The sequence below is a fragment of the Panthera pardus genome, unplaced genomic scaffold, assembly GCF_024362965.1.
Source record: "Panthera pardus isolate Hobbes unplaced genomic scaffold, ASM2436296v1 HiC_scaffold_24, whole genome shotgun sequence".
Lineage (NCBI taxonomy): Eukaryota > Metazoa > Chordata > Mammalia > Carnivora > Felidae > Panthera > Panthera pardus.
Window position 1 is genome coordinate 129,086,512 of NW_026526810.1, and position 17,666 is coordinate 129,104,177.

A 17,666-nucleotide genomic window follows, 5' to 3' on the forward strand; every position below is an offset into this window, starting at 1 on the left:
TCTAACTCGGGGGGAGGGTTTTCTTGCTTACGTGGACAGCCAGCCCTTGTCACACATTCAGCATGAGGCATTGGGGGAAACATTTGTCCTAGAAAGTAAGTCCTATGGGCTGGGCTTACTGTTTGCTCTGTTCACTGCTCTGTTCCCCAGCCTAACTACAGGTGCCTGGCACACAGCAGGCGTTCAGTAGGGCTCTGAGGGAGCAGGGAGTACGTGTGTCCCAACAGCCCTGCGTGTAGCCAAGAAATAGGTGCCCACACGCTTTAATAGAAGTACTTGTCCAGAGTCTATCTCCCCTGGGAGTCTGTGAGCCCCGTGGCATGAGACCCACGTTCATCAGGTTCTCGACTTCGCTCAGAATCTTCCAGAATGTCTGACCTAATATAAAATGTTCGATTCCGGAAGCTCTTCCTTTAACATCTCTGACTTGCGTGCCCCCAGGAAAATTAGTCACTTACTTCCGCAGGAGCCAATTCCACAGTTGGAGAGAGTTTTGGCAGATCTTCAAGCGTTTGAAGGTAGCTAGTACTCAATGTCTAGTTCAAAGCAACAGAAAGATATGGCGTGTGTTAGATTGCCCAGGGCATGGGGTGGGCTCTCTGGGATTCCTTCCTTTCTAATAAGAGAAGTCGTGTCCACAGGACCAATAGGCAGGGAGTGTAGGGTGGGGAGGTGCCGAGGGCCACAGGGGTCTGGCTGGGACAGGGGACTAGTGTGCCGGTGGTCTGTCAGAGGAGGGATATGGGCCAGGACAGGGTGTGTGGTCGGGTGGACCCCGGTGTGGCATCTTCCCTGCCGGCCCCCACCCTGGCCTCGCCACCCTGGGTCTTATCTAGACTCAGCTCTCAGATGATTTTCTCAGTTACACTTTGTCCGCATCCGCATCTGCTCGCTGGCCCACAGCTATTCCCCACCGTCTGCAGGACGAAGTCCACGCTTCTTATCTGGTATCTAAAGCCTCCAACCTTGGACGCCAAATACCTCTCCGGCATTACCTTCCACTGTCACCCTACGTGAACTTTCTATTACTGCAAAACTGGGTCTCTCTCTTTTTTATCAGAGCATACCCTTCCCTTCCTTTCTCCTTTACCCATAGAGGGTCTCCACCCTCCCCCAGACTGTCTTACCTTCTTACCTTTTATTTGTGGTTTACCTGGTTTTCAGGATCCAACTCAAGTCTGACCTTCTTAGGGTGTGGATAGGAGTATTTCTTCCAGTGACACTTGTTGCGATGACTCCTTCCTAGATGTGACCCACCTGCAGCTACCCTCTAGGTCTTGGTACCAACTTCACTATGGGGATGAGTATTGTCACATGCGTGGCACATACGTGCAGCTAGGTTGACATCCTTTGGGTTCCCCCAGTAGATTCAGACAGATGCCTCCCTGAGACTGGAGGGGCGCTTGTGGCAGTGGAGGGAGCCTCCAACCGCTAAAGAGGCTCCATTGCAACTGGTTATGGCTCCCCAGTGCATCCCACAGACCACGTTTGTGCCCACCCGGCCATGTTGACCCTCGCACTTTCTTTCATCTTGCCCTTGGGCATTTGACCTCCCATGCTGCATTGGCCCATTATTGCGCTGGCCATCCCCACCCCGCCCCCCTTCTTTTCACAGAGCGTGATTTGGAGCCCCTGCCCTGGCCCCAATCTCCTCTGAAAGTGATCTCGTCCCTGACACCGGGGCCCTGACATTTCAGGACGGCCTCACTTGGCTGTAGAGCCGAGGTCAGCCACCGTGAAGGGAGAAAGCTCTTCATTCCTCCTGATGTCCTTTGTGCCTTTTCCTGGGACCCTCAGGAAAGATCCACTGTGATGGAAGGGGTGGTGGGCATCTCCCATGGTGGGGGGGTGGGCACGGCATGAGCCGTTTTCATTTTTGACCATCCAATCACGGTCTATCCTGGGTTCCACGAGATCATAGGACATACGGCTCAAGGCTGCTCTGCACGCTGACCTTCCCTTGTAAACATTGCACCTCAATGTTCACAAAACCCAAGATCGACTTTATTGGGATCTTTGCACACTGAGTAACTGCTCCTCACGGCAGCCCACGGTGCAGGCTGCCCATCTGCCGGCCTTCCTGATTGTTCCGGGGCAGACAAACCGCCACCCGGCCTCCCACTACGGTCACCCTGCAGCCGGGTTGACGACTTTCCCCAGGAAGAGCAAACTCTGAGTGGTCACCTCCCAAAAGAGCACCAGGAAAGGCCTGTTGAAACGTGCCTGTGGGGCCCAAGTTGTGTTCAGAGCCTGAGGCTGAGAGAGCAGGCCCGAGGCAGCCGCTGCCCTGGTTCCCCACACGTTCATGTCCACTGCCGCCTCGTGTGACACCTGGAGGGGGAGAAGGGGACAGGGACAGCATCAGCCCCGGGCGCTTTCAGGGGACAGATCCCACCTGGTGTGGTTCTAGGGAGATGGAGGTAGAGTCACCCCCTCGGGCGCCTTCCAAGGAGGCAACTGCAGCCTTCGTTTTTCTTGCTTCTTCCCTCTTCCACATCCCGGGGGCTGGCCTTGATGGTGCTGTTTGCTCTCTGGCAGAAGACAGATGGGCTTGAGCCGGGCCGAGCATGAACCTGGCCGCAAACTCCCAACGGCAAGTTCTGGGAGCATGACAGAAGCATCTGGGCACAGGCGACACGGGCTGAGGGCCATTTTCCACTCCGAGCTGCACACACATTCTCTAAGCCTCGGTCGCCTCTTCTCTATAACGACTTGCTCAGCCTAAATCAGTGGTTTTTAACATGAGCTCCGGGAGCCGGGTTGTCTGATGTGCCAAACCTTCTATCCTCCTCTGTGAGAAGATTCCCTTTTTTTTAAACCCTCATTGTCACACAGTTTCTTCGGAAGAAAGGATTCTGAGGCTTTAAAAAAAAGTTGAAAAATTTTGGCCTTGACAATCCCTTTCACTTCTAAAAAGTTCTATGAAGGGATACACTGAGAAATAAGTTCTTTAAAAAGCCAAGTTATTTCTTTTCCTTCTTGTTCACACACATGCACGTACACACTCCCGTGCACACACACACTCCCGTGCACACACTCCCTATTGCCTTGTTTTACGTTCCTGATCTCAGCTGATCTTTCCCAAGCAAAAGACAGAATGCTTTCCTTATGAAGTTTGTAGCAAAGGGTGCCTGGGTGTCGTTAAGCCTCTGACTTCAGCTCGGGTCATAATCTCACGGTTCGTGAGTTCGAGTCCCACATCAGGTGAGCACAAGCCCAGCTTTGGGTGAGCTCGAGCCCTGCTTTGTGTGAGCCCTGCTTCTCTCTCTCTCCCTCTGCCCTTCCTGGGATTCTCTCTTTCTCTGCCCCTCACTCCCGTCTTTTCTCTCTCTCTCTCTCAAAAAAAAAAATTATAGCAAAGACTCAAGCGACAATTAATGACTCTCTCCTAAACCATAAAAGATAGAGCAGGGGAGGAAAATTGCATGGTTATCCCCAGTGGTTAACTCTCTCTTCCTATTAGAGAGTCATGGATCCCCACCCACGCCTTGTGACTACCAATGGCCTCCTTCTGGAAGAGAACACAGACCCACCCCACTGATGGCCATCTTGACTACGGGACTTGCTTTGGCCAGCAGCACGTGAGGGGCCTTGACACAGGCCACAGTGAAGAGAAACGCGGAGAGCGATCACACAGTTTCTCTTGCTTTTTTCCCATCACCGTGGGAATGGCATGTCCCATACAGGGACTTCTCCTTTCTCCTGCATCCTGGAAGGGAGACGCAGTGTGAAGTAAGTCTACAGGCCTGTGGTAGTAACATACCTCTGACATGTACCGTAGACAGGAAATAGGCCACTGTCACCATAATGCACTGAGATTTGGGGCTTACGGGTCTCTGCAGCAAGGCTGATGGATACATTTTTGTATTCATGCCCCACTACTCTCTCTAACTATAACAAAGACAGATGGAGTTTCAATGCTTGCCCTTGGGGAAGTATGGGGAATGAAGGCAAAGCTTTTCCCACACCTGGGAAAATTCTGGCACTGTGGATGACCCCTAGCGCGTGTCTCTTCAGGACTCGGTGTCCCTGCTCCGAAGGATAGAGAGGAGAGGTGGAAAGAGCGCTGCCCCTGAAAATAAGCCTTGTAGATGGCGATCAAGACCCAGAATAGGAAAAGAAAAGGGAAACTTGACTTTCAAACGCACACTTCAAAGGAGAAAAGACTGTCCCCTCCATCCATATTTACCACCTTACCCGGGAGATGGTTTTGTTGAGCTGCTCAGTGATTCCTGATAAGTCAGCTTCTAGGTTGAAGATGTTGGTGAGACCAAGGTGGGGAAGTATTTTTTCAAGGTGGTATGTTCCAGAAATGGAAAACCTTGGCAGGTGTAAATCCAACAGGCTGGAGGGAGAATCAGACAGAGAGGAGGTGTGGTTTCATTAACTGTGCTGCTCCCGCCTGGTCTGTAGGCCGTCCCCAGCTTTGGGAGGGAGAAGCGTTTCCCAGGGTGAGGGGGAGCCGGGCCTACCACAATATTCCCTGCTGTGAGAGAACATTCCACCCCCCCCCCCCCCCGCAGCTCCCTCCTCTTCGGACCTTTCCAGACCTCTTGTGACCTCCTCAGCCCTCCTGTGTTTGGATCTGAGAAGACTCCCAGCATGGCTATGTGTCCTCATCTCGGGCACGTTTTTGGAGGACTTTCTACATCGGGCAAGGGATTTCACAAGGCTTAACTGATCGAATGCAAATAACAGCCACGCAAGGTAAATACTGCTAACATTCTCCCGCCTCTGCATCCAATTAATCATCAGGTTCTGCTGGCCCCGCTTCAAAACTGAATCCTGAATCTGTCTGCTGGCAACCCCCTAATATAAGCCACTGTCAGCTCTTCCTGTCTGGGCCTCGGGCCATCGTGAGGATCTTACGACCGAAAGCGTGTGTAGAATGTGGGCCAATCTCTGCCCCACGACTGGCCTTTGCCATCAGATCAGCACCCTGCCCGTGGTAAAGTCACAAGTCTCCTTTGACACTAAGTCTGTCCTTCCATTCTTGGGATTCTTCTTCTCGATTATTGCTTGACTGTTGCCAGAGCAGGGCACCTGCGAGCTGGGCTAGGTAAGAACCGGCTTGGAAACCTTTGCTTCTGATGAATTCAGACCCTAAAGCTGCTGATCACGTCCTTGCCAGTTAACTGCTGGGGCAATAGGAGTGTCCAGATGCCCAGGGGAAGTACGAGACAGTTGGAAGTCAAGGGTTGAACAGCGAAGAGCTGGGGAAGGTCGTGGGAAACAGAAAACAAGGCTGTCTCGGCCCACTCGGCAAACTGTCCGCAGGGAGCCCTGAGGGCAGGCCCAAGCCATGAAGGGGTCTGAGTCGAGTCTAATAGAGGCGTGTCTGGCTGAGAGCCCAACACACAGCAGGTGTTCGACCCACATCAATGAGGAATGAACAGGTGCCAGTGAGCCCGAGTCCCCTGGGCAAGCGAACCTTCCTCACAGCTGAACGGAGGGAGGCCTGGCAGTCTGAACTATTCGTGTCGGAAAGCCGCCCGGTGTTGCTGTGGTATCATAACTTTCTGGCGCGAGGACCAGGAACAGGGGACGTCTGAGGCTTAGAAAAATAACTTCAGTTGGTCTTGCTTCGTGAAAGTCAGAGCGAGAGGTCAAAACAGACCTTCTGGAGGGAAAATCTGTTGGTCTAGAAGATGCTATGGTATTTCCTTCTGTGCTGGGGGGAAGGGACAGGCTCACCCCAGGGGGGCTTGAGAATATGGGGCTGGAATCAGAAACCAGCCACAGTTATGTGGATTCATAGACAACAGGGCTGTTCTCTTCTCGTCCTCTCAAGGGCAGAGGTCCTTGACCTCTGTCTCTCTTACTTGGTACTTAAATCTCTGCCCAAACACAAACACCTTTTCCTACCCCTCAGTGCGGTTGGGGAGCTTAGGGGAGGCTCCTGTGGGCACAAGGGCGGCTGGTACCTACCAAGTGATGGTGTATTAGAACTTCAAGTCGGCCATCAGGTTTTGGTATATGCACCCTCCCCCCACACCAGGGTGGGCTCCGTGACTGCTCCGGCCGAAAGAATATGACAGAAGAGACACTTTGGAGCCCAGATCTTCAAAGAGCAGGAATTTTCGCTGCCTGTCTTTGGGAACACCCCTTCCCGGAGACCTGAGCTGCCATATAATAACATCAGCTGCACCAAGCTGCCATGCAGGAGCCCAAGCTAGTCTCCTGGAGATGCTGCACGGAGAGAGAGACACCTGTCAGCCCTTATCTGAGGAGACAGCTAGCCCAGGAGACACCTGAGGCTTCAATGCTCTAGCCCCAGCCAGCATCTGACTCTAGTGCAGGAAAGCCCCAAGTGAGAACCACTCGGCCGAGCCCAGTCCACCCACCGAATTGAGAGAGAGAACAGATATTCTCTTTCCTTTTCTTTTTTAAGTTCGTCTATTTTGAGAGACAGAGAGTGAGGGTGGGGGAGGGACAGAGAGAGAGGAAAACAGAATCCCTCACTCCTGTTCATTCAGCATTACACCACCCAGGAGGTGCACTAGCAGATTGGGCACCTAAATAAAACCTACCCTGTTCATGGAGATTCTCGCAACTGTGTCACAGGTAGTGGTGTCCCTTTCTTCTACGTTTTGGTCAAATGAATTTTTAAGTAAACTAAAAAAAGTAGGAGCTCTTTTGAGAAATATACACTGTTCCGTGGGAGTCATAAGTATTCTTCATAATTGTCCTTCATCTGATTTTTTTTTGCCTACACTTCGCTACATTCTGGTGGTAAATCATTCGGGGAAAAGGGAGACACCAGAGGAAGGACAGTTGGCCAGAGAAACCCTCGGGAAGGGATACGAATGATGCATGCCTGCTGAGCACTTATCGTGACCAGTCTCAGGACTTTATATGTATTAACTTGATCAATCTTCCAAGCAACCCTATGGGGGCAGTTATTATGACCTCATTTTACATTTGAGGCGATTGGAGACCCAAAAGGCAAGAAAATTGCCCCAAACCCACATAGGTTAGTTGACGGGCAGAATAATGAGCCAAACCTAAGGGTTGGGCTTTTGCAGTTGGCATCGATCAAGGCCGTCCTGGATTCTTGAATCAAGTCTGCTGGGGTCCTTCTGCTCTGACACTTACCTGGGCAGAAGCCGTCGATCCCATTTTCTCAGGGTCTCTGGCTCCAGAGCTGCCTCCACCTGCTCCATTTTCCCTGGGTCGGGGAGGATCAGCAGGGCCAGGGCGTTTCCACTGTATTCTATCTGCAGGACGGTGCAAGCCATTTCCTGGTCATAGAGGAATCTGTGCATTTCCTTCTGGTGCATCATGGGGATGCGGAGGGAGGTCTGCTCGTCCACAAAGAAGCTTTCTTGCTTCTGGGTCTGGTAGCGATCAAAAGGATGCTTCCACTTAGCTTAGGACACAAAATCGATAAACTATGAGAACACACTCCAAGAGAGCAACTGTGGGCAGACACGTACTAAGCCGCACTGGTTTGGTGATTCCCTCTTGGGGTGTATATAAATATAAGGCAGAGAAGTGGCGTGGATACAGAATCAGGGGGCCAGAATTTAGGGCCGGCTCAGCCGCCAGAGTGAGCCCCCCAGAACTTAAGCTCCAATGGTCTACGATTTTGTTCCATTTCAGAGCAATGTAACTTTCAAGAAGCTAAAAGGTTCTTCTATCTATTAACCACCTTCCATGTGCAAGGCATTATCTCTTTACATCTGCATGAACATTAATATTAAACAAGTATTAGGATCTCCATGTCAGCAACGAGAAGCTGAGTCCCTGGGAATTTATAGAAGCATACCCAATTTGCAGAGCCATTAGGTGGTAGGACAGGGACTGGAGCTTGACCGGCTCCCCAGCTCATGTTCTTTGCACACACTGACTTGACCCTTCACTGCCACACTAAACAATCCCCTACAGAGAAGGTCAAGAGCCCCCCCGCCCCTCTGAGCTTCCTAATACTCAGGTTGAAAAAGGAGAAAGATTTCAGTTAATAAAATGTTACGTATCATGCCAAAAAGCTCATTAAGACACAAGAAATGTGGCATCTGTGGGTCACAGCCTTGTCCACGTGTGCAGTATCCTCTCTTTCTCCTTACGGTCTCCACGCACCACAGCCTCCAGACTTGGCCTCCTGAGAGCCCTGGTCTTGGTGATGGGAAGCTGGCTCATCCTGTCCCTCTTGCCCACATCCCATCACTGGCCAAGTATTGCCGATTCCACCTCCAAGGCTGCAACTTTATCCAAAGCGGCCACCTTCCTTACTTTGGAGCCCTTCGAGAACCTCCTGACTAGTCTCTGTTCTCCCACCCTTCCTCTCCTCCAAACCATTTTCCAGATTGTAGCCAGACTGATCGTTTTAAAACAGATGTGATCATGCCACGCCACTGCTTCAAACTTCTTGGTAATTCTGGTATCCTGCAGGTAAATCCTAGAATTCTCCACACAGTTCCTGCTTATCCTTTAATCGCAACTCTTGATACTGTCCCCCAGGCACTGCGCTCTTGTGTTCTGTGTTCTAGTCTGACTAGATTCATTTCAGTTCCTTGAAAGTGCCATAGTTTTTTCTTTTCCTTGGACCTCTGCACGCACTGGGCTTTCAACCTGAGCCCTCTTTTCCCCACCTCTCTTACGGCCTCTTGGCTTGAGTAAATCCAACTCACTCTTCATGTCTGGGCTTAGATGCCTTCTCTTCCAGGAAGCCTTCCCTCACTCGCCAAGTCTGGAAAGCTGTATCTTTCGAGAGCTCCATGGCACCCATGCCGACTCAAGCAGAACTTACTGTCCCATTGAGTTGCAATGGCCTTTTTACTTATTTGCAGCTCTCCTGGGACTATGAGCTACGTAAGGGTAGGAAAACTCTATCTTATTCATAAAGTTCCCCAAGACGCTAACAAAGTCCCTGAAACGTAGTAAGTACTTGATGTATATTTAATTAATTCATTCATTAATTTATTTATTTTTAAATTTACATCCAAGTTAGCATATAGTGCAATGATGATTTCAGGAGTAGATTCCTGAGATTCATCCCCTATGTGTCACACCCAGTGCTCACCCCACCAAGTGTCTTCCTTAATGCTCCTGGCCCGTTGAGCCCATCCCCCCACCTACAACCCCGCCAGCAGCCCTCAGTTTGTTCTCTGTATTTAAACATGAGCGTCTGCTGTGTTTTGCACCCCTCTTGTTTTTATATTATTTTTTATATTGTTTTTATATTATTTTCGCTTCTCTTCCTTGTGTTCATCTGTTTTGTATCCTAAATTCCACATAAGAGTGAAGTCATACGGTATTTGTCTTTCTCTGACTAATTTCGATGTATATTTGAAAACAAATTGGGGCGCCTGGGTGGCGCAGTCGGTTGAGCGTCCGACTTCAGCCAGGTCACGATCTCGCGGTCCGTGAGTTCGAGCCCCGCGTCAGGCTCTGGGCTGATGGCTCGGAGCCTGGAGCCTGTTTCCGATTCTGTGTCTCCCTCTCTCTCTGCCCCTCCCCCGTTCATGCTCTGTCTCTCTCTGTCCCAAAAATAAATAAAAAACGTTGAAAAAAAAAAAATTAAAAAAAAAAAAAAAGAAAACAAATTAATGAATACCGTTCCTAGAGGCCTCAAAACGAGACCTAAGTTCGACTTGAAATCATTCACTCGGCAAACATTTTAAACATACTTGACCTCTCTTTCCCTTTGACTAGGCGGCTGAGTGGTTTGGGGGCCGTGGCCTTGTGGCAGAGGCAGAGAGGCAGAGCTTTGTGAAGACCTTGACGGGCAGCCCCATCACCATCACGGTCGAGCCCAGTGACACCCCTGAGAATGTCAAAGCCAAAACTCCAAGACAAGGGGGGCATCTAATTTTTGCGGGCAAACAGCTGGAGGATGGCCGTCCTCTCTCAGGCTACGATGTCCAGGAAGAGTCACCCTGTGCTCGGTGTGTCACCTGGGAGGTGGCATCCCTGGGCCTTCCCACCGCCAGCCGGCCCAGGAATGGGACTATGACAAGGTCATCTGCTGCAAGTGCCGGTCTCGCCTGGGTCCCCATGCTGTCACCTGCCACAAGCACTGTCCCCCAAGAAGACACTCAAGTAAGTCCCCTCTCCCAGCTCTTCCTTTATCTGCTCTAATGGAAAAATAAATAAATAAATAAGGAAATAAATAAATAAACAGCTGAGTTCAACAACAAGACTCAAAGCTTCCAGATACAAAGCAGGAATGTGTGTCTCTGATTTGGAAGTCATTTGGCTCAGGGGTTATCAGAATCAGATACAGCCCTTCAGGGGTGGTGCTTCATGCCTTCTCAGGGGAAATAAATAAAATTCAGGACCACGCTTGGGACCGATCTCTCTGTAAATAGTCAAAAGCTACGAAAGGCAATCCCTTCCCCGTCCGGGAAGACTGGATTGGAAAACTCTGTCAAGCAGCCCAGGGATGAGGTAGGATAGGTCACCACATTCCCGGGCTGAGGGGTGGATGGGAGGAGTCACCTGCTCTGGGTTCTTTGTTGTTATTACTCATTCGGGGCAGGGACTCCCCAACCTAGAAATTAAAATAGAATCAGGGAAACCAATAAGACTATACCAGAGGCAAATGTGAAACTGTCTCCCAGAGACCTTGCCACAACAGGCCATAAGAAACTCACAAAAAGATAATTTCCACTGAAGATGAGCTCAAAGCTGAAAATCTCAATCCTCTCCTGAAAGAGAAGGAGTTGGGGTAACGAACCCAAGAATTCACAGTTCAAGATCTCCAGATAACAGAATAATCCAAAAGACATTTTTAAAAGTGTGTTAAGGGGCGCCTGGGTGGCTCAGTCGGTTGAGCGTCCGACTTCGGCTCAGGTCATGATCTCGCGGTCCGTGAGTTCGAGCCCCGCGTCGGGCTCTGTGCTGACAGCTCAGAGCCTGGAGCCTGTTTCGGATTCTGTGTCTCCCTCTCTCTGACCCTCCCCCGTTTCTGCTCTGTCTCTCTCTGTCTCAAAAATAAATAAACGTTAGAAAAAAAAAATAAAAAAATAATAAATAAAATAAAAGTGTGTTAAAAAAACGGAAGGACTAAAATTCATCAGATGGGCCACTGGGACGAAACGATAGGCAGATTTGAAAAACTAAGACCTCAAGGCGAAAATACAGTCAGTGAGATCGAGAACTCAGTGGATGGGTTTGAAATAATAAGTAGCATGGCTTTTGAGGTAATTAGTAAAAGGGAAATTGGGTGGAAGGAATCAGCTAGATGGCAGCATGGAGAGACAGAGACGTTTTCTGGGTGGGGGGGGGGTGGGGGGGGGTGGGGCAGGAGTTATAAAAGATGAGCTTGAGGTGTCCTGCCAGAAAGCGAGGAAGTGCTCCAGAAAGGAAAAAAAAAAATCAGCAATGATGGGGGCATATCAAGGAACCAACTGGAAAGTTCTCCTGATGATCAGTGCCAGAAAATTTTAACCAACAAAACTAAGTATTAGTGGATTACAACCCAGAATATGAAATGAATACCCTTGAGTCCATAATGATGTAAGCAAATGATTGAACAAATAAATGCGAGAGAAGAGAAAAATCTCCCATACCGAAGAATTCCAAATAATTGAGGTAGGTCCTCCTTTCTCAAGGAGAGGGAACATAACTTCCCACTCCCGAAGTGTGGGATGCGCACGGTGACTTCCTCCAAAGAGCACAGTCTGGCAATTCGGAAAAGGGTAACTTCACAACAGAGAAATATGACAGGCGTGACCCTTAGCCGGACGGTCGAAGTCAACATCAACAGTGGTAAGTCACGCCGGGAGTACGTGTCCTTGGCGTGATGTGATAAGAATGGCCCTTCACCTGTGTGGCCCTCCTCTCCCTGTCCCATTACCCCAGTTTTAATCATGAGAAAAACAAGCAAGTCCCAACTTACAGACATGCTACCGAGCACCTCGCCGAAACTGGCAAGGTCATTACAAGCAAGGAAAGTCTGAGAAACCGTCACAGTCCAGAGGAGCCCCCAATGACGTGGCGATCCAGGGTAATGTGGATCCCGGAAGAGACACAAACATCAGGTAGAAACAAACAACAGCTGAAGGGACCTGAGTTTAAAACAATGGAGGAGCTCACTTTCCTAGCATCACAATCGAGATACATGCTACTAAGTCAGGAAATAACCCGAGTAAAAGAAATGAGCCCTACAGGGAGCGAGTGTTCACCTGGCAGTCACAATAGGCTAATAAGCTGTTCACACAAATTAAGATGTGGTGAGGGCACTAAAACATAAGCCCGAGGTAATATGTACAGGATGATACAATTCTGGTAAAATTTAGAACGCATGGGACAGTGGTTGCCTCTGGGAGGAAACGGGACCAGGGAAGGGTGCAAAAAAAAAAAACAAAGGGTGCAAAAAGGGTGCAGGTGAACTCTACCTGCAACATTGCATTTTTTAAAAAAATAAAATAAAAATCTGAAGCCAATGGTAAAATGTAAACATTCATTCCTGGCGGGGGAGTATATGGTGGTTTTAACATGCTATACGCTTTTCTATGCTCGGGAGCGCCTGGGTGGCTCAGTCGGTTGAACGTCTGACTTCCGCTCGGGTCAGGATCTCGCGGTTCATGGGACCGAGCCTCGCACCGGACTCTGTGCTGACAGCTCAGAGCCCGGAGCCTGCTTTGCATTCTGTGTCTCCCTCTCTCTCTGCACCCCCCCCCCCACCCCACCCCGCTCTCTATCTCTCGCTCTCTCTCAAAAATAAACATTAAAAAAATTTGTCTATGCTCAAGATAGACAGTCATACAAAAAATAAAATTTTTCTAAAAGAGGAGTTATTCCTAGGAGAGCAGGATAGGGTGTATAACAAAAAATAAGTAAAAACCGAACAGAAGGAAATGGCAAGAGCAAACGAATGTCGGTAAGTCAAGAAGTAGCCCTCTAAGACGTTTTAAATATATGGAGCCGCTGCAGGGCTTCAAGACAGGTGCCTTTCAGGGGCAAGGAGGCGGAAGGGATTCGGCCCGAGCCAGCCCTCACCTTTGAAGAAGATGTAATTCAGGACAACCATGAGTGTGTCTCGCGTGAACTCCTGGAGGCAGTCGGCCACCTGCCCGTACGTCTGCTTTCTCACGTACTCGTTAATCTGCCTCCTGGTCGTGGCGGGATCTGTGAAGTTGGCAGAAAAAGCAAACGCTCTGTACAGCTCCCGGACGGTGTCCAAAAAGTGCTGCCGAGGCTTTAGCTGCTTGTCCAGAAACAAGGAGTTGCCTACTTTCAGTTCAAGTTTGGGGCTGGGCAGGTCAAGGGTGCGGATGAGGCTCTGGAAACCCCGGTGGATGTCCGCTTCCGAGATCTCCGTGAGGTTGAAGCCAAGGCCCTCCAGGATCTGAGTCGGGGTGTCAGCCTGGGCCCCCAGAGAGAGCAGGGCCAGGGTGGTGGAGATGCTCACCGGGGAGAAGAAGATGTTGCCCGAGGCTTCTGCGGCCAGCTGCTTGTACAAGCGCAAGGCGAAGTTGGTGATGGTCGGTGTGATTTTGTGGTAGGCGGGGGCTGGCGCGGACAGCTGATCGCTGGGGGCTGGAGGCGCCCCCGGACTCTTATCTCCACGGGCAGGAAAGGGCCGACAATAGACAGAGGGCAGGATCGCTGCTCCCAGCAGCCACAGCCAAGCTGGACCCATCCTCTGAAAACAAGACAGTGAGCACGCCATTCTACCGCGTCCGGAACCTCAGGGTCCCCGTGGCTCGCCCAGTGAGCCTCACGCCCAAGCTGTACCCCGCACAGGTGTCGTGAGGGGCCCTGCAGAGGACGAGGTGGGAGGTGAGCCGGCGGGGCTCTGTCGCTCTCCCCCGAGTCTGAAGAGCTGCCCTAAATCTGCTTGACTATTAATACGTCTACAAGGTTTGGTTGACAAAAGGACTTGGGCTATAAAAAGAAACTTCCCTGGTTTATTCTCTCTTCCTCTCTTCCCCCACCTCCGACCTCCCTCCGCCTCCCTCCTCCTCCCTCCCTCTCCCTCCTCCTTCCTTCCCTTTTCCTTTCTTTTTCTTCTTTCAAGTATTTCTTTGAATCACTCATCACCTTTCAAGGATTGGGGTGACTACGGAGCAGACGTTCAGGACACTGTGACAGTGAGGGACGCTGGGCCTTGCTAGCACCGAGGTGTGGCCACATCAACTTCCACCCTTGCCCGTTGGAAGGGAGAGGATGATGGGAGCCGCTCTTGGGTCAGGTCCCCAAGGAAAGGGGAGTGTTCGCCAGTGTTTGGGGTTTTCATTAGCTGGGGCGCTGATGTGGTGGTGAGTCACGGGGGCCCGGTGGACGCGGGCCACCCACGAGGGGTGGCAAAGCCACACGATGGACGGAGCCCGGGAGCACAGACCGACTCCGTCTCCATCAGACTTGCTGTCTGAAGCAGCAGCTGTCGCATGCAGCCCCTGGTCACATGCAACGGCTGTATCTTAATTGATGCAGAGGGTTAGGGAAGATGCCTGTTGACCTGGGTTGAATTGTGCACCCCCCAAATTCATAGCTCGAAGCTCTACTCCCCAGTGTCTCAGAATGCGATCTTGTTTGGCAATGGGGTAGTTGAGGTATAATTAGTTACGACGAAGTCATTAGATGGGCCCTGATCTAATATGATTGGTGTCCTTCTACAAAGGGGACACTTGGGCACAGACTCGCACACAGGGAGACGGCCCTGTGGAGACAAAGGCAGAGATCGGGGTGATGCTCCTACAGCCGAGGATGCCAGAGGTGGCCAGCAAACCCCCAGCAGCTCGGGGAGGAGCCTGGAGCGGGTTCTCCCTCCCAGCCTCGGAAGGAAGTGGTCTACTGTGGACACCTTGATCTTGGACTTCCGGCCGCCATGACGGTGGGGCCATACCTGTCTGTCATTGAGACCCCCCGGGGTGTGGTGCTTTGTAGCAGCAGCCCTAGGAAATGAATACTGTCTCTCTTATACTTCAGGTTATAGAATGTGCCAGAGAAGCCTTCGAGCTACTTCCAGGGAGTCAAAGTGGTGCAGGGGCAGGAGACTCCTTCCTCAGGGGATGGAACGGAGCTCCAGCTCGAGGTGACGCTGCAGCATAGACGTGGCTGACCTCTGCTCATTCTGACCCTCGTCTAGTGCCCTTTCAGGGTCTCCATGCACACACCGCACATCTTCACAGCGCACACGCTGTCACATGGCCACCTGGAGCCCTCCCCCTCTCCCCCCCGGACCTCGATATCCTCAGTAAGGACAGTGTCGTCCCCCTGCTCCCTTCAGAACTGACCCTTCCGCTGACCACACGATTCTTGGTGCTCCTCTGTCTTGATAACATTTGCGTCTTTTTAAAAAAAATGTCTTTAATTTATTTTTGAGGGAGGGAGGGGCAGAGAGAGAGGGAAACACAGAATCTGAAGGAGGCTCCAGGCTCCGAGCCGTCAGCACAGAGCCCGACGCGGGGCTCGAACCCACGAACGGCGAGGTCGCGACCTGAGCCGCAGTCTGATGCTCAACCGACTGAGTCTCCCAGGCGCCCCACATTTGTGTCTTAATCGGCACCGTTTGCGCAAACCAATGTTTTCTGGGTCCCTTACAGATGCCACGGTGGTGTGGGAGAGTTCGTATTTTTAGACGGTTTATAGCACTCGGGGCCCTAAATGCCCCAAAGGCCGGTTGTTGGGAGGGACCGGTACAGCCTGATTATCAGTTATGTTGAAACTTTGCTGGACAAAGTACTGCGGGCGATTTCCCAAGGCCGTGACCTCCCTCCCTCCCGCAAAGCTCTGGTGGGCTCCCTTAACGTCGGGTTCCATTCACGCTGGGAAGTCAAACAATTTAAAGATCAGTTTGCTCCTGGAGAAAATCAGGAATACAGCTGCCGTGGGGCACCTGGGTGGCTCAGTCAGCAAGCGTCCGACGTCAGCTCAGGTCACGATCTCTCGGCTTGTGAGTTTGAGTCCCACATTGGGTTCTGTGCTTCGCTTCTGATCCTCTGTCCCCCTCTCTCTGCCCCTCCCCCACTAGCGCGCTTTCTCCTTCTCTCTCAAAAATAAATAGACATTAAAAAAAAAAAAGAAATACAGCTGTAATAAAACTGGTCGGTTCTTTTTATCCCGCTGAACTCACCGTTTTCTACCCTTCTGCACCCCCAGGATCGCCAGACTTGCAGAAGGTTCTATTTCCCCAAGAGGATGAAAAGTCGGAGGGCTTGGGTTTGAATTAAGGCTCTGCAGTATCTCACTGTGGGATCTGTGGATCCCACTGTGGGAAGGAAAACTCTCTGACCGGCAGTGTCCACATTTGCAAAATGCAAAGGACAATGCCCACCTTCCGGGGGCGGAGTCACTTAGGGGTTACAAGGCATACGGTGTGTGAAACACCCGACATGTAGGAAGCGTGCAATTGAATTGTCACTGCTTTCTACAGAAGCTGGGTGTAATTATACCTAATCTATTTCTTTATTTCTCTTCCAGAAAGATCCCAGGGGAAGACTAAGAACTCCAGTAATTGATGATAATATTCCCACTTATTGTTTATTTTGTGTGGGGATATTTTATCTGGTGTACCACAGCCTCCTCCCAGCCAGGTGTATTCTCAAATGCAGGGGGATCCGCTATATTTTTGGATCGTCTCAGAGACTGGAGAAGGGCGTGCTATTGGAGTTGGGTGGGAGAGAGAAAGCTCTCGAAATGCCAGAACAGTCCCAGGCAGTGAAGAGTGGCCGGTCCAAGTGCCAGTGCGCGAAAGGTACTTCGCGCGTGTCACTAGATTGAATCCGTATGAGAGCCTTAAGACACAGGTATTGGTGCCTTCTTGTGCCTATGGGGACACTGGACGCAGGCTCAAGATAGGCACCTGTTAAGTGGCTGGAGGGTGGTTCGGATTCCAGACAAGGGCTCTGAAGCTCAAGCCTTTTGCTACAACCGAGTCTCTAGTAAATTTGCTGCAGCAACGTTGTCGTCTTGCTTTGGGCTGTGTTACTCTGCTTTCTTGTCTCTCCCAGGAATACTGGGAGTTCCTCTCTCAAAATTTCCGATGACCAAGCTTTCCGTAAAAGGTCACTTGAAACCTGGAGTTCCGACTCAAAGCTCAGAAGCAGTACATCATCGTATTTTTCCTTTAGGGGCCTCATTTCTCCTCTCCCTGCTGCCAAAGCCAGAGGAGGGGGAGGAGGAGGGACAGAGAGGGACAGGGAGGGAGAGAGAGGGGCAGAGCCGCCCCCGCATAAGCCAGGTACTCACAGCAAAGCTCCCTGGGCTGGGGGCCCCGGGTCGTCAGCACCGCGTGGCTTCCTACCCACAGGAAATGGTGTCGGAGGGTCACAGCGTCCTGGTCAATATTTGCCAGGTCCATTCCTGGAACAGTGCAAAGACTGTGCGCGGCGAACAGGAAGGGACCTTTTTTTTTTTTGAAGGCTCTGTCCTGCCTGCCTGCCCTACAAACAGTGAGTCATGATTCCGGACTCAACTCCCCTTGAGGATATTCCGATACCGGTGATGACGGCAGGGGTCGCGATGCGGTTGCTGCTGAACCATCACGGGTGTTTTGTGGGTTCCGGACAGCGTACTTTCCAGATCACCCTCACGATAAGAATGCGAGACGCTAACGCCTCCTGTTGGGGTCATCATTTCACCACATGCGTAAACCCGACCATCATGCCGCACCCCTTGAACACACACAGCGACGTACATGGGTTATTTCTCAATAAAACTGGACAGAAAAAGAATGGGAGAGAGGCACAATCATCCCTACCTAACAGATGGGGACA

At 51.0% G+C, this 17,666-nt stretch overlaps 1 protein-coding gene across 2 annotated transcripts; it reads right to left on the bottom strand.

Annotated features, from left to right (window-relative positions):
* Nucleotides 1-1,982: 1,982 nt before the first annotated feature.
* SERPINA11 (serpin family A member 11) lies at nucleotides 1,983-17,273 on the bottom strand. 2 transcript variants are annotated; one of them, XM_019462165.2, is made up of 5 exons: nucleotides 17,140-17,273; nucleotides 12,946-13,591; nucleotides 7,096-7,369; nucleotides 4,198-4,345; nucleotides 1,983-2,331 (listed from the first exon to the last, which is right to left on the bottom strand). In XM_019462165.2, the coding sequence occupies exons 2-5, from the start codon at nucleotides 13,586-13,588 to the stop codon at nucleotides 2,128-2,130; spliced, it is 1,269 nt and encodes a 422-aa protein (XP_019317710.2). In that variant the 5' UTR covers nucleotides 13,589-13,591; nucleotides 17,140-17,273; the 3' UTR covers nucleotides 1,983-2,127. The 2 variants fall into 2 exon arrangements, with proteins under 2 accessions (XP_019317710.2, XP_019317711.2); XM_019462166.2 differs by lacking the exon at nucleotides 17,140-17,273 and adding an exon at nucleotides 16,025-16,180.
* Nucleotides 17,274-17,666: the final 393 nt, after the last annotated feature.